The sequence below is a fragment of the Balaenoptera ricei genome, chromosome 11 (genome assembly GCF_028023285.1).
Source record: "Balaenoptera ricei isolate mBalRic1 chromosome 11, mBalRic1.hap2, whole genome shotgun sequence".
NCBI classification, from domain to species: domain Eukaryota; kingdom Metazoa; phylum Chordata; class Mammalia; order Artiodactyla; family Balaenopteridae; genus Balaenoptera; species Balaenoptera ricei.
Window position 1 is genome coordinate 16,281,775 of NC_082649.1, and position 17,092 is coordinate 16,298,866.

Here is a 17,092-nt window from a genome sequence, read left to right on the forward strand (position 1 = left end):
CTCTATTTACAATAGCCAGGACATGGAAGCAAGCTAAGTGTCCATCGACAGATGAATGGATAAAGAAGATGTGGCACATATATACAATGGAATATTACTCAGCCATAAAAAGAAATGAAATTGAGTTATTTGCAGTGAGGTGCATGGACCTAGAGACTGTCATACAGAGTGAAGTAAGTCAGAAAGAGAAAAACAAATACCATATGCTAACACATATATATGGAATCTAAAAAAAAAAAAAAAAAGTTCTGAAGAACCTAGGGGCAGGACAGGAATAAAGACGCAGAGGTAGAGAATGGACTTGAGGACACGGGGAGGGGGAAAGGTAAGCTGGAACGAAGTGAGAGAGTGGCATGGACATATATACACTACCAAATGTAAAATAGATAGCTAGTGGGAAGCAGCCACATAGCACAGGGAGATCAGCTCGGTGCTTTGTGACCACCTAGATGGGTGGGATAGGGAGGGTGGGAGGGAGATGCAAGAGGGAGGAGATATGGGGATGTATGTATATGTACAGCTGGTTTACTTTGTTATACAGCAGAAACTAACACACCATTGTAAAGCAATTATACTCCAATAAAGATGTTAAAAAATATATTAAAAAAAATCAAGGGATTACAATTAATCCTCTAAAGGACACATGTATGTTATTGTTAAAAATAAAATCAAATTACTTTTAATGCTATAACTTCACGACTATATTGTTATCTTTGTTGCTGCCATATTTTCCATATTTTGTTAGCAATACACATTGTTAAAAAGTAAAGAAGTTTGTGAACATGTTTCAAAAAAATTGAAAAATTATGCCCTACAATCTGGGAGGAAAGAAATAAAGAAAGGAGGCAATTCAAAGAGAAAAAGGTAAAACTGAAAGGACCGAGGGTAAGAGGAACCGATGCCCAAAAAGCCAGTCTTAGACCAAACTACGGTCATGGAAATCCCAATGCAACAGTTTTTGTGTCCCAAACAACACTTTGCCTTCCGAAGCCTCTTCACAGTGGGACAGTTGCACAACTTGCAAAGTTCACACCAATGGGCAGTAATTTGTAGCTCTTTATTTCATTGACTATTCTCTACCAACTCATCCAATGAAAGGCAATTCAACTGGAGAGGAGAACCCGGGCTCTCCCTGACTCCAGGCTGCCTGTGGAGACCAGAACCAAACTCCTAAGGAAGTAACGTGGATAATATACAATGTGTCATGAGGAGTAGCTCTGCTTTAGTACCCATTCCACAAGATTCATAAAAAGTTGTTCCTAAACGAATACCAACAGAGCAACAGAATTTTCACTGATCCACCGTCGTCTTCACCCAGGGACCAATCAGGAGAGGGGTGGCCCCCAGGTTAAGGCTATGGTAACAGACAAAATTTTTAGAAGAAGTATGGAGACCCCTGCTGTGCCAGGCATTGCCCTTCTCATCGCTGGAAGTCTGGGGGATCTGGGGAGGGGGCCAGGGCAGCCAGGGGGCACTCAAGGGGCTCAGGGTAGCAGCTATTCATCAGCTAGTATGGAAGAATTTTGTATTATTAACCAGTAAGAGATAAACACCAACTCTGTGTTAAGGGCCTTAGAATAGGGGTTGGCAGACTTTTCCTGTAGAGAGCAAGATTGTAAACATTTTGGCTTTTGTGGGTCATATAATTTCTGTCATAACTACTCAGCTCTACCACTGTAGTGCAAAAGCAGCCAGAGGCAACACATAAATGAGTAAGTGCCTGGGTATGTTCCAGTGTAACTACAAAAACGGGTGGCCGGACAGATATATAGCCCATGGGCCATAGTTTGCGACCCCTGCCTAACAACACAGCAGAGCTCACCGTCCTACAGAGCAATCAAATCTTCAACCTCAACCTCATTAGCAGAGTCTTACCAACTGATTGAATGAGCTGCCGATGACTCTTACGTGCATACTTGATCTTTACAGACCCCAAGGGACCGAGTCAAGGGACTCAGCAGTCAAGGGGCTGCTGGACTGAGTCAGCAGTCCAACTGTCCCCACACAAATTAAGATACTCACCCAGAAAAATCTGTAGTGAGAATGCCATAGTGGAAGATGTATATTCGGCTGATGTGGCATATCGTAAGGTAGCCCATCGCTACAAAAAAGGAGTATCTGGAACCAAAAACACAGAGGATCAGATTGTTGTGCACCCACTCAATCAACTTTCTCTTCTTTCTCTCCCTCACCCTCCACACGCAATTAGTCACAAAGTCCTATCTGGTCCCTCTCCATCCCAGCCCATCCCCTCTCCTCACTTTCACACCCACTGCTCTGAGCCCTTCATCTTTTCTCACCTGGACCACTGTAGTAGTTCTCAACTATGGCAGCATAATGGAATCACCTGGGGAGCACCGGGCCCCACCCCCAGATACTCTGATTTCATTGGGATGGGGTGCACCTAGCAGGTATAATCCCAACGTGCAGCCAGAGCTGGGAACCGCTGGCCTGTAAGGTCCTTCGCTCAGATTCTCCTCTTCACAAACCATCCTGTTTACACAATGATCTTCCTAAAATACAAACCATCATCATACTGCCAACCACTCCCTTCCCGAAACACTTTGTTCTCTTGGCTTCCATTCTCCTTGTTTCCTTCCCAGCTCTCTGGTCAATTCTTCCAAGGCTCTTGCTCAGCTCATCTTCCTCCATCGACTCCTTAGGTGTTAGCATTCCCAGTGGTCTGCTTAGGACCCTCCCTGCTGATGCCTGAGGCTTCAATTACCTCCTACTCATGTTCACTTCCCGGTCTCCTTCAGAGACTGGTCCTGACCATCCTATAGTATAAACCCCCAATGCACACACACACACACACGCCATTCAGAACATTCATCAACTTGTACACATAAAGATAGGTGATAATCTGATTAACTACCGTCTCCCTTACAAGCCTGAAAGCTCCATGAAAGCAAGGATGGTCATGTGTGTTTCATTCACCACTGCCACCTACTGTGTGTTGAGTGAACAAACAATAAATGAATGTTACTGGTCTTAAAAGTCTCCAGTGGATCCCACTATCTAATCACATCAAAACTCCTGAACACAGTATCCAAGGTGCTTCGCGTGCTAAGCTCTACTTTTCCTTCTGGACTCATCTCCAGCCACGTTCCATGTCCACCCTGTGTTAAAGCACAGTGGACTGCTCCCTTTCCACAATTACATCCTGCATTTTCAGGCCAGGAATCTTTCTCCTTCCTCTGCCTGCAACTCTTTGCTCCCCCCTATGGTCTATCTGGAAACTAACTATCTGATGACGCTCAGCTCCAACGTCACCTGGCATGGTCTTGCTCTATCCATCCCACCCCCACTCGCAACACAATTCACTGCTCCACTGCCTGTATTTCTCTAGTGCTACATGCTAACACATATAATTATAATGTTAAAATCATACGTATGGATCTATTTCCCCAACTCTGAGCTTTCATTTTTCTCCATCTCAGGAAAAAAATCTGTATCCTATAGAGTTGTGCTAGAAAGAATATATTAGCAATAATGATAGGAAATATTAAGTGTAATAGTATATTAAGTGATATACTAAATAAGAGTCTATAGAGCAAAATAATGAAACATAATATATTTATGAGTGCTCAGCCTAGCACCTGGCACCAAGCAAGTACTCCAAAATTGGAAACTGCATCACCAAGTTCCCACATGAGGCCTTCCATCCCAGGAGATACTATATTCTGTTCCAGTTGGTTCATATGAGGTAAGTGACCACCTGTGATTTCTGCCCAACAGACTGGCTTGGGAAGGAAACAGAAACGGTACCCCAAGAACTCTCTAGATAAATCCTGAATAACAACAATCAGTCCTGAAATGGGTTAGTTCCACATAGCTGCAAATATTAACTGTCCCCTCCTATTCCCAGCTATGCATAGGACAGGACTCATAACTCGGTGAAAGGAAGAGGAAAACAATTCACAAAGAACCCAGAAATCCTGGTCTTGAAGAGAACTTAAGCTCAAACCACCACAAACCCTACATTTCATAGGCAGGAAACCTGACATGCAAAGAAGCTGCCTGGCTTTTCCAAACCCACACTGCTGGAAAGAGCCAGGTTTCCTGACTCCAGCTTCGTTTTCTTTCCCAGAGGCAATAGGAAACAACTTCTATCCATCGGGAAATGTGAACCACTCCCTATTTCTGCAGTATTGGCAACCACACAAGCAACGAAAGAGGGGAAGAACTTGTTCTGGCATTTTTTTCTTTGCGGTCTTATGACATGGCTCTCTGCTACCACAACATTATTTTGGGGAAACAGAGCCTGTCTGTAAAGGTCTCTGCCAAAGCTGGAAGATTCCACTCCTGGCCGGAGACTAACACAGAGAACCTGGAAATGCAGCTTGACCCTCTGCAAAACAGACCGCACCTCACCAACATCACACAAGTGTGGGGAAAGCTGACAAATTACAACTGGTAAGGTAGTTGGAAATGTGTTCTAGAGATGCAACAACACTTTTATAAATCATTTAATTGCTTCCAACATCAAGTGCAGGAAAAGCCAGGCATCTTTACCTCTCAGTGAAAAAAGCATTTTGTCATAATACAAAGCATTTCCAAAACCCTTTCGTACCAAATTATAGAAATACGGATTTCCTATTTCCCTTCTGAAGGAATGACTCTATCCCTTTCAAGGAGGGCACTTAGAAGAGAGATGATTAGAATTCAAATTTCCAGAGCTCCTTTGAATACAAAGTTGAATGACTATCCAAGTTAAAAGCAGGCAAAAATATTTTCCCTTACAAATCAGAAATTTATTGGAAGTAATTACAAGATTATACACTCAAAAATTAAATTACAGTACTTTTAAGAAGGAAAACAATTGTGCTAATAGTCTTATTAATCAAAGAACTTTCTGAGGCTGAAATAAGGCATCTGCTTTTTAAGAGAAGCCATCAGAAAGGAAGCCATAGAAGGGTGAAGCTCTTTTCAAGTATATTCAGTCATTCCATAAATATTTATTGAGCCTTTATTTGTGCCAGGTATTGTTCTAGGCTCTGAGGCTATAACAGTGAACAGGAGAGAAAAGTCTTTGTTCCCACAGAGCTTCCATTCCAGTGTTACTGAGAGGCTGAATTATTTCTGAGGTTTCAGAAAGACCATGGGAAACAGAGACAGTGCAAAACAGCTATTCCAGGTATCTCCCTGGATTGTTCAAGCATGTAGCCTTCAAAGGAGAATTAGATTACATCTGCACTTTGAAGTCAAAATAGCATAGTAAGAATATTTCTTCCTTTTTTTTTTTTAACACTTATTGGACATATGTAAAGTATACAAAATTTTTGACCTATTTCATACTCAGAAAACCTCAGCCAAGTTCAAGATAACAGACATATCCATCACCCCCCAGGTTGCTTCATGCCTCTTGTGGTTCCTTTCACGTCTTCCTGAGCCATCTCACCCCTGGTTACCTCTGATCTGATTTCTGTCACTACAGATTAGCTTGCATTTTTGAGAACAGAATTTGTGGGTCCTCCTTCATTCAGCATACTGATTTTGAGATTGATCCATGGCATTGTGTGTAGCAATCATTCATTCTTTTCTATTGCTGAGTAGTATTCCAGAGTGTGACCATCTGGGTTGCTTCCAGGTTGGTGCTATCACAAATGAGGCTGCCTAATTCTGACAAACTCTCTTTCACCTGAGTCCCAATTCACATCACACTTTTTTTCCGTAAAGCTTTCTCTGAAGACTCCTAGCATTTAAGGTTTCCCATCCCTCCTTTCTGATATCCCAGAGCACTTAGGATACGCCACATGTGGCAAATGGGGAGGGCATCCCTTCATCCTAGAAATATATTTCAAAGATCATGAAAAGCCTCACCTTGCATCATTCATTCCCAGGGTCTTACCTGTGAACATTGGATGCGCTTGCAGTGACCATGATTCCATAGCACATTAACACCAGCACAAAAAGATGCACAGAGTACCTGTAGAACATCATGGGGAGGAAAGGGAAACACTGAATATATTTCATATTAACATACCTCTTGGCCACCCACACTGCACCTCCACCTCCACTCCCACAAAAAAGCAAGTGATCAGTTACCCCATGTTTATGTAGGAGAAAATAAATCAAGTATTTTCGTTCTGTGTAATTAAGATACTGTATGACACTAGGAAGGCATGACATAGTCTGCCAACTGCAGTGAAGAGAGTTCTTTCTTTCAATTTTAAAGTATCAAGACCAAAACTGAGCTGCCCCAGATACCAAAATACTCATCATCCTTTCTCAAATTTTCATTGAAGGAGGAAGAGCCATAATCTACTACCCTGAACAAAGTCACAAATTCCCTTAAGTTGTACTTCTAGAAATATTCATTCCTAAAACTTCTTCCCCAAGAAGTACCCCTCCCAAGGGATTTGCCCAGCTTTCCTAGTAGAGAAAGTCTTAGACCACAGGCTTTCTCTGTTAAAGAATGACACATTCCCTAACACCAGCACGAAAACTATTGTTCTACTCTAAATGCAGGATTAACACCAGTATCTCTAGCAGTGATGCAAGAAAAACACCAATATCTACAACAGTTAGGAAAGGTCCCTCGTTGGGAAAATTAAACCTTAGAACATTCCATTTACATGACCCAGGGTGAGATCAGCAGAAGTCTTAATTTTAAGAAAAGTTCACTGAATTGATTTCTAATAGAGTCCGTTTATTGGTTCCAGTTTCTTACAGTAAATGGAGATTTCTCAACATCCCCAACATTTTAGAATATGAGTAAATATCATTTTTTTTTCCTTAGTGCCTGGGAAATGCCAAGAATATCGCTACAAAACCAAATGATAAATATTAGAATTCAAGAGGCTCATACTCACCAGCCAAAACAAAAGATGACAAAATAGATGCCAAAAATGGTGGCAAACGCATGCCGGACATCAGGACTGGTTTTACCAGGACTCAAGTAGCTGCGGAACCAGAAAGCAGCAAACAAAGCAAAGAGCTGGCATGTCACAAAATTCACCTGTATGGGAAAAAAAAGAGAGAATTGGGACTTTTACTGTTTGGCCTGTGTGTGAGTTTTCCCTACTTCTTTCAGATTCTACGTCAAGGTGCATCTCAGACTTGGATGTTTTCCTCAGTAGAGCATTCGTTTGGAGGAGGTGCGAGAGACTGAAAAGATAACCATACCCTCATCTGGTGTAAGAAGTGACAAACCCAAAACTTTCTTCTCCAATCTCTGAGACTAGCCAAAGCTGCTTTCCCACCAACAAACCGGAGACTTTCTATTGGAAGGGGCCTTATCAGACTGTGAGATCACTTTGCTGGGTGTCTTCCCCTCCCCCACCACCCAGCGTTATGTTCTTCTCGAGATGCAGATGAATCAAATCCATGAGGCTTCCCTCATTGGTACCTCAGAAAACAAATGCTTCTCCAAAACAATCATCAGCTGTTTTCTGAGTCTAATTTTTCTCATTTTAAATTAACAGGAAATAAGCAAGAACATTGCTCAAATCCAAGGTGCACCACTAAAGACCCACAAAGTAAGAACCAGCCCTGCATTGAACTTTCAACACCAAAACTATCCAGTTATGCAAAATAGGCACCACATCTCCTTAGAAAAATCTCAGTGATCTCTCTCTCAAAAATATTTTACCTAAAAGAAACTAAAATAATTCCCCAATACCCTTAGAAAAGATCAGCTGATTTAACACAAAACCAAAATACATTAAGTGGTTTAACCATTAATTAACATTGGAAAAGCAGTTTAAGCTTTTCAGAGTATTCAGAATGAAAACTTCGGTATCAATTTGCTTTTAGAACGGACGGAGGATATGAGTATCTGAATAAACCCTCAACTTCAGCCTCGAGAGTTTTTCATGCTACAAAAAACTGCGGCTGTTAGTGAAATTCATCAGGGTTTGCTCCAAGGTAGGGCTGGAAGTAGCCAACGTCAGCTCCACCCAAGCTCATTTGTTTTCCCAATAACAAGAATACTTTAAACTCCTTACAATTCATAGAAAATAACACTTTCAGAGAATTTTTTGTTTTTAAAGTTGACTGTGCTGAGTTTCCCCTCTATTTGGAGATCACTCTTCACCAGTCTTTCCAAAAACTTATTCCTACTACTGCCCATGCTCAATTTCTACCTTCAAAGACAGGAGGTGAACGGGGATCCTATCCTGCATGATGTGGTCATATTTCTTTATAGCCTAAATGCACAACCAACAACACACATACACACACACACACACACATATACACAAATAGAAAAATAACTGTCTTAGCAAGGTTCAGAATGTAAAGGAATTGGCAACTAGAAAGTCAAAGTTATGATTATTTGTAGACGATCAGTCACACGTTCTTTCATTCTCTCAGCCTGCAGACCAGCCCACGGCGAGAGCAGAACATAGTTACTCAGAAGAGCAAGCAAGGGGAAATTTGCTCCATTCTTTTTGGCTGGCCAGTAATTACTGAGCATCCTTGTACGTGAAGAATGGTTCAGGGGCTAGAGCAGCAGTTCTCAAGAGTATGGTCTCCAGACCAGCAGTAGCAGGATCACCTGGAAACTTGTTAGAAACGCACACTCTCCGGCCCCGCCCAGACCTACTAAATGAGACATTCCCAGAGTGCGCCCAGCAATCTGTGTTTTATCAGGCCCCCCAAGTGATTGTGATGCACACTCAAGTTTGAGAGCCAATAGGACAGAGGAGAAAAAAGGCATGATCCCTGCCTTCAGGAGTTTATAATCTAACTGGCAAGAGAACACAAATAACCTACAAGTAATTGTAAAGTAACATTAACATTGTGTGCCTTTAGATCCGAAGTAAATGACAAGAAGTTCATGCTTAAGGAGGGATGAGATTCAGGCAGACAATCAGGAAAACTGTTGAAACAGGTGAAAATTGAGGGATGTTACGAACATTAAAAAATTAAAAAATAATGCCTGGGTCCTATCCTCAACCATTCTGATTTATCTGGCCTGTCGTCAGGCCTTTTCAAAGTGTTCAGGTGATTCTAATATGCAGGCAGGATGGCGACCTCCTAGACTAGAAGTATAAAGAGAGAGACCTACAGAGGCACCCATTAGGAGCTGGGCTTTCCCAGAATGAAAAACACAAATACAGGACAGGGAGGTGGGACCGTGCAAGCTTGAGGCAAGGATGAAGTGGAAGAGATTTAAGAGTGATCAAAGCCTGACTGCCATCACTCAGCCAACCCAGGGCTCCTCAGGTCTCCTGAGCTGGGCTGGTCGTCTTCAAGACCCCTTCAAACCTATCTCCAAGGAAGAGAGGGCCTCACTGTGGGAAAACTACATCTAATCTTGTCACCCCAGCAATTGAAAAGGAGAAAGAGAAGACTCACTTAGCCATTGAAGCAAACTGCCATTATTTAGTCACCATAATGTCATATGTAACCAACTGAATGCCCTAGTCCTGACACTAAAAAGCCAACTTGGGGCTTCCCTGGTGGCGCAGTGGTTGAGAATCTGCCTGCCAATGCAGGGGACACAGGTTCGAGCCCTGGTCTGGGAAGATTCCACATGCCGCAGAGCAACTAGGCCCGTGAGCCACAACTACTGAGCCTGCGCGTCTGGAGCCTGTGCTCCGCAACAAGAGAGGCCGCGATAGTGAGAGGCCCGCGCACCGCGATGAAGAGTGGCCCCCGCTTGCCGCAACTAGAGGAAGCCCTCGCACAGAAACGAAGACCCAACACAACCAAAATAAATAAATAATTAATTAATTAATTAATTAAAGGTGCTAATAATTTTTAAAAAAAAGAAGAGGAGCTTTACATGCTCTGGGTTTCAATTTCCTTTTATGAACTGGTCTCTAATGCCTCTTCCAGCTCTAATGGTCTCTGATTCCATACATATCTAACCAGAATCTTTTCCCTTAACTGTTCATGGTAAATGCGCAAATGCAACACTTCAATAAGGATTAAAAGCCTGCCCCTATATACAAACACAACACACTCCCCCAGCCTCTTCCCAGGAGTAAGTCACAGATGGCTAGCTGAGGGTTCAGGGCAAACTGTTCCAAGGTAAAAGTAGAAATACACAATAGCAGCACTTGGTTCTCGCAGAATTGCTTTTCAATTACCAGAGGTACATCTTAAAAGGTACGGGCTGAACCACAAGTAGACACCACTTCACACCATTAGGATGGTAATTATTTTAAAGACAAAATAATGAGCATTGGCAAGGATGTGGAGAAATTAGAACCCTTGTGCACTGCTGGTGGGAATGTAAAATGGTGCAGCTGCCATGGAAAACAGTGGTTCTTCAAAAAATTAAAAATATAATTACATACAATCCGGCAATTCCACTCCTGAGTATATACCCAAAAGAACTGAAAGCAGGGTCTTGAAGACATATTTGCCCACCATGTTTATAGCAGTATTAACCACAATAGCCAAAATGTGGAAACAACCCAAATGTCTATAAACAGTTGAAGGGATAAACAAAATGTGGTATATATACATACAGTGGAATATTATTCAGCCTTAAAATGGGGAAAATTCTGACACATGCTTCAACATGGATGAACCTTGAAGATATTATGCTAAGTGAAATCATCCAGACACAGAAGGACAAATATCTAATTCCACTTATATGAGGTACCTAGAAGAGTAAAATTCATCAAGACTGAAAGTAGAATAGTGGTTGCCAGGGACTGAGGAGTGGAGAGATGGATGGTGGTCATGGTTTCATAACAACGTGAATGTACTTAATGCCACTGAACTGCGCTATATGCTTAAAAATGGGTAAAATGGAAAATTTTACATTATGTATATTTTACTACGGTTTTTAAAAATGTACAGGCTGGAGCACAATACCAATTTCTTTGTGTTTCCTAGTTCATATCAATACTGGTAGCTGGTAGGAACTATGACCATCTCTGCAGCCAAGAGTGGCTAGCTGCCGTGACAACAATTTGTATAGGAACATACTTAGATCTTTGTTCCCTTCCTCTCTAATGGACTAACAAAATTGGAGACATTATATTTTAAAAATATATCCCAAAATGGGTTTGATTTAATGTATGGGATCTACTTCCAAACAATCTTGAGGGGATGGGAAGAGTGGAGTGAGCATAGATCCGTGGTCCTCAGCTAGGGATGAACTGCTCCCCAGGGGACACTTTTGGTTGTCATAATCAGAAAGGGGGTGGGGGGTTGGGGCTACCGGCATCTAGTAGGTAGAGGCCAGGGATACTGCTAAACATCCTGCAAGGCACAGGGCAGCCTCCCACACAAAGAATTTTCCAGTCCAAAATGTCAGTAGTGCCAAGGTTAAGAACTCCTGGCATAGATGAAACAAGATTGGCCATGAGCTTCAAACTGTTGAGGCTGAGGGCTGGGCACATGAAAAGTTCACTCTACTCATCTCTCCACTTTCACATATTTTTGCCCTTTTCCCTAATAAACAGGTTTTTAAAACTACACAACTCTGGAAAGCAAATCACTGGCCCGAGATGATACAGAGTTTAAACCCTAGTGATTCCAAGTAGTTGAAACGGAAGTCTCTTTATCCACATCAGAGAAACAGCTAAGTTAGTGAGGGTATATACGTAAGTATAGAAAAAAAAACCAAAACAATAAAGGGATGATGCCTTCCTAAACAGGAAAAGAACCACCTTTTATGAAATGATCAAACTCCTGAAAGAAGAGAACCAAATTATAACAAATGCAAGAGAAAAGGATTTCCCGTCAATAATAATCAAATTAAGTACTTGTGGCCTCCCAGCCCATGACCAGCAACAGAACCAGCGGTTACCAGCAGAGGCAGACTACTGGGCTGCAAGACCCAGCTTCACCACTTACTGGTTGAAGAGCTACAAAGCTCACTTCGTCTTGGCTCCTGGTTCATGTGATGGAGGCAGTAACAGTATTACTACTTCTCAGATTGTTTTGAGGGCTAAAGAAGTTAATGTAGAAAATCACTGGAAACAGTCCTGGCACTGACAGGCACTTGCTATTAATATTATTCTATATCCACTAAGTTAACACACAAATTGTGCACAGATTAAACTCAATATGCGGTCACCACTGTTGGGCTGTTAAGAATCGGCTTCCCCAGTCTCCTCCCTGCTGCTCTTGGACTGATGCCCTTTGCCACCCATCATTCAGGCAGCTGCCTGAGTCTTCCACGTACCCTTTCTTCCACAGGGAGAGGCAATGCAGCCTAGGACGAAAGAGTCAACCCCTGGGTTTTCCAGTTCCTGATTAGAGTCTTCTAAACCTAAAGCAGAGGTAAATCTGAAAGTCAAAGCAGTCTCCAGAAATTTAGGAAAGATCTCTTTTTCCTTTTTAATCCTGAAAGCTTATCTTCACAGATCAGGAGCAAAACTGAAGAATTTAAAGCATTGGAGTTTCTACCATAATCCTAGAGGGAAGAAAAGCTCTTAATGATATAAGAGCTATTTTTCGGCACAAAAGTTGATAAAAGAGTTTGGCCAGGGATCTGAAGGAGGGATTCCGTGGGGCAGGACTAGCACTTAGACATGGGGACAAAAGGGTAAGAGCAAAGATGCTCAGACCATCGAAATGGATGGAATCCCTAGAGAAGCCTGGAGGAAGGATGCAGGTTATCACAGAAGAAGAGAGGGTTGCCCAGCTTCTCAGAATGCAGCCCGGGGAGATGGCCAGCCCTGTAGAGAAGCACTCCCGAGGACCACAAGATGGGCTCCTCTTGAGCAGAGGCCAGCAAGGTTCCAATGGCACGGGAACCCAATGCCTGCCAAGGCCAGGGGGAAGGTCTGCTTCTCATTCCCAGGTGCAGAGGGAGACGAACCTTTACAGCCTTAAATGGGAGGTGAGCTGCCTAAAACTGGCAATTTAGCTTGAAAGGTAAATTAAGTTTAGCAGGGAGAAATTTTAAAAGTTCCATTTTTGCGTATCTGTCTGTGGCTGTAAATTTTAAACCCACTGTTATTACCTCTATTAGAAATGTGCACCAAATTTTTACACACAAAAAAAGTACACCTCAGTATTATTTCTAGTAGCAAGAAGAAGGAACCTAAAAGTTCAACAATTAGTAAAGACGCTGGTTAACATATAAAACAAAGGATGCACCTTGCACTATAATCCTTTTCAAAAGGAATATGGTAGTATTTGCTACAAGTCATACTTTTGACCAATTCCTGGAAATGTATTCATCGGTTGATAAAAAGCTTAATGCTGAAAAAATGTCAAGGCATTATTTACAAGACAAAATAAAGCAAAATCTACCTACATATAGGATAATAGAGGGATAGTAATTAATGGTAAACCCGTTCAGTATAATAGTATTAAAATGGGCATTACAAAGCACCTATAATGAAATGAAAAACATTTGTTGTAACTAATAAAAAGCAGAATATAAAACTGTATGGACATGTACAACCATGTTTAAAATAAAAAACAATAATGGCATATGGAAAAAGGCAAAGATAACATGTAAAATTTAATATGGCTGTTTTATCAACATGACAGGAATCCAGGCAAATTCTTTGTAAATTTTTTTTCAACTCATAATATAATTTCCATAATGAATTTCTCATACACACATACACACACACACACACACACCCTACACACAATCAGGGCACTCTAAGAAACTCACAACAATTCTTATTTAATTCTACTCTATCCTCAGGGTTGCATTTATTGGCACCTACTGTAAATAAAGTTTAGGGAGGAGTTAGGCATAAATAGAAGTCAACTTGTAAAAAGTTTCACCTTAAAGAAAAACGCCCTTTTTACAGGCAGCAAAATGTCAGGAGTAACCGTGATGTGCATGGCCAGAGAAGATGAAAATAGGTACCTTTACACTTAATAAACTCTTCACATTTAAAAGGAAAGTGTTAATTCTCGATATCACTCTGCACAGTAGTCAAAGAGTCAAGTTTTTACTTTTAGTATTAGAAACTACATGAATAAATGTACTTATAAACATATTTGTTCTAGTAATGCTATACTGGATGCACTATTTAATTTTAAAAAATCACTTTTAAAACCTCTTTTCCATTTCTTAAATTTTACTATTTTGAAATAAACATGCCAAGCGGCAAGTTATTTTCAAGTTCCATTCTACTATTTAAACTCATATATGAATATTACATTCTGTCAATAGCACAGACCACTGTATTTTCATTTAAAACATGTAAATTGTTTTGCATATTTCAATTGTATATTTATAAACTTTTATGGGACAACTTTGTTACTAACTAGACCTCTAAAATTACAAAATTATTTTGTTTTTGCCTTAGTAAAAAAATTAAAATTAAAAAAAAAAAAGGAAGGTGTGCCAAGTTTTTATTTTTTTACTGATGCCCTCCCTCTAGAGCAGGAAAGAAAGCTGCACTTTTATTCGTGATCTCCGACAATATGCCCTCCACAATTAAACAATTATGTGGGCCTTTCTACAGAAGGAAGCAGTAGAGCACAGCTGTTTTTATCCAACATAACTTGGATTCAGCAAGAGCTCAATTTTCACTGCTCTCGCAAGATTTCAAAGTCACGTACCCAAGGGTTTGACTTCTTATTTCACCAAAGCCCAGTCACACTGAGCTGCAATTTTCCAGTGTAAGTTTTCAATCTTTCTGCTCTCATGTGCTGCTAGAAAGGCATTTCTTGGGGATTTCTGTTCCGTGGCCTTCATATGCTTCCCAAAAAAACCAAACTTTGCCAGGAGCACAAAACATTGCCTTCTTCCTAATGAAGAGATGCAAGCAGGCTATTTTTAACAAACAGCAAAGATTAACAGTCCAAAATGATTTCCCTGCTACAGTGATTTACCAGAGGTTCACCAATGAGACGGAGGCAACTGTCCAGGCCTGGAATGCTCTTCTCAGCAATGCTGCCTTATATGTTCCAAGACAAAACCAATCTAATTAAGCAATTCCTTATTTAAAGGCGGGCTGTCCCTCCTCCACAAACAGTGCTTTTTGTGCACCGCCTCCTACAAATGCGTGTGGCCCAGGAAAGTATGAAAAATGCTATTCCCTTCTGTACCACAGAACAAAAAGTGGCTGTCCCATACTCTTTAGCTACTTTGCACTTTCAAAGACATCCTTGTTATACTTTAAATCTAAACTCCTTGGAATGCCAGCAAGAAATGCTTTCAAATCTGTAATAAGCCAGTGTTTTCCAAGCTTGTAGATGAACAAATATGATTTAAGACTGATAATCAATGTGTGTAATGTATAACCACACAAACTTCTAGTTGATATTCTGTCTCATCATAACAATAAATGCCTTTTTTTTTTTGAGTGCTTACCAAGTGTTGGGCACAGTGATAAACTTTACATAAATGATGTAATTTCAGCTTCACAACTTTATGAAGTAGCTTACTCCCACTTTACACAGTAGGAGAAGGAAAAACAAAGGCTGAATTCACAAAGCTAGTGAGTGACACAGCCAGGGTTTAAAACCTGCCCTGAGTCCTCACTCATTACATTGTACTGCTTCCCCTCAACTTCAAACATTCTCCCCAGAAATACTGTCACAGGGAGAATTTAGTAGCTGCCTGGATTAATTTCCTCAGGCTGCCATATCAAAGTACCACAGACTGGGGGGCTTAAACAACAGAACTTTATTATCTCACAATTCTGGAGGCTCTGAATTCAAGATGTCGGCAGGGTTGTTTTCTTCTGAGGCCTCTCTCCTTGGCTTGTAGACAGCCGTCTTCTCCCTCCCAGAGGGTCTTCCCTCTGTCCGTGTCTGTCACCAAATTTCCTCTTTTTTATAAGGACATCCGTCATTGGATTAGGACCTACCCAAATGACCTCATTTAACTTAGTTACCTCTTTAAAGACACTATCTCCAAATACAGTCATGTTCTGAGATACTGGGGGTTAGGACTTCAATATCTGGATTTTGCAGGAACACAGTTCAACCTCTAACACTTCCCAATAAAAATCCTCTATTCAGAGACATGGTATGAAACAGACCTCATTTTCCTTGCTCCTGCAGGTGGGAAGTTAGCAAGACCCAAACCAAACTGTGAGGGATGTTGTGTCTCAGCGTAAGCTGGGGCCCCCTCCTCGCCTGGAGATACCTCTGTGCAGGGAAGACTTGAGAGAATTCAGGACTCCTTGAGGAATCCTGAAAAACCTTGTCCACAAGCACGCTGTCACCCACATCCTCTGGAGATATCATTTCGCCATTAGAATGAATTCCATTGTTAGCCAGTTAAAATCTTATTAATAATAATAATAATAATAGCTAGTATTTAGGGTGCTTACTATATCCCAGCACTGCTCTAAGTCCTTCTGTCTGTAAGTCACAGAGAGGTTAAGAAATTTTCCCAAAAATCACACACCTGGTAAGTGGCAACACTGGAATTTAAACTTGGGGATACTGGGTCCAGAGTCCCTCCACTCAGCCACCCCAGAATGATTCAATTAGTTCAATCTTCGCATGTAATTCCAACATCTCATTTTCCGGATAAGGAAAGTGGAGCCCAGAGATGCCCACTCACTCAGCCTGGGTCACACAGTCACCGAGAATCAGACTGGGACAAGAACTAAGGAGGCCAGCACACCTTCCCAAAATTCCCCACCAGCCTTGGGTGTGGGATGGAAATAAAACAGGGTGCAGGGGGTCAGACAGGCCCATCTAGAAATAAGTTCTGAGGAAGGATCCCTGGACCGCCAAAGAGGGGAGGGGAAACAGGCTGCTGTAGAAAACACCACTGAACAAGCATGTGCAACGTCTGCAGATGACTTTATAATCTTTTCTTTTTTTTATTGAGATACAACTGACATATCACATTATATTAGTTTCAGGTGTACAACACAATGATTTGATATTTGCATGTATTGTAAATGATCAATACAGTAATTCTAGTTAACAGCCATCACCACACACAGTTACAACTTTTTTTTCTTGTGATAAGAAATTTTAAGATCTAGCTCATAGTTACTGTACAACACAGGGAACAATATTCAGTATCCTGTAACAACCTATAATGGAAAAGTAATCTGAAAAAAATATATATATGGTAGCAACTTTCAAATATACATTTCATTTTCTTATAAAATTAATAATTGCTCATTTGAACAAATGAACAAATACAGAGACGTGCAGGGAAAAAGCTCAGTTTCCCCACTGCCAACCTTCCACACACACTCTCCACCGTTCTTCTTAGCAAACTACAGTATGTTTTTAA

General features: G+C 41.2%; 1 protein-coding gene across 2 annotated transcripts in view; it reads right to left on the reverse strand.

Moving 5' to 3' along the window:
- The window catches only part of MBOAT1 (membrane bound O-acyltransferase domain containing 1), a 110,591-nt gene that overhangs the window by 46,881 nt on the left and 46,618 nt on the right, over positions 1-17,092 (reverse strand). For both annotated transcript variants that reach the window (XM_059940687.1, XM_059940686.1), the window contains exons 2-4: positions 6,816-6,961; positions 5,852-5,929; positions 2,023-2,118 (exon numbers count right to left, since the gene is read on the reverse strand). In XM_059940687.1, coding sequence (XP_059796670.1) covers positions 2,023-2,118; positions 5,852-5,929; positions 6,816-6,961 — 320 coding nt within the window. The remainder of the gene's footprint in view (positions 1-2,022; positions 2,119-5,851; positions 5,930-6,815; positions 6,962-17,092) is intronic.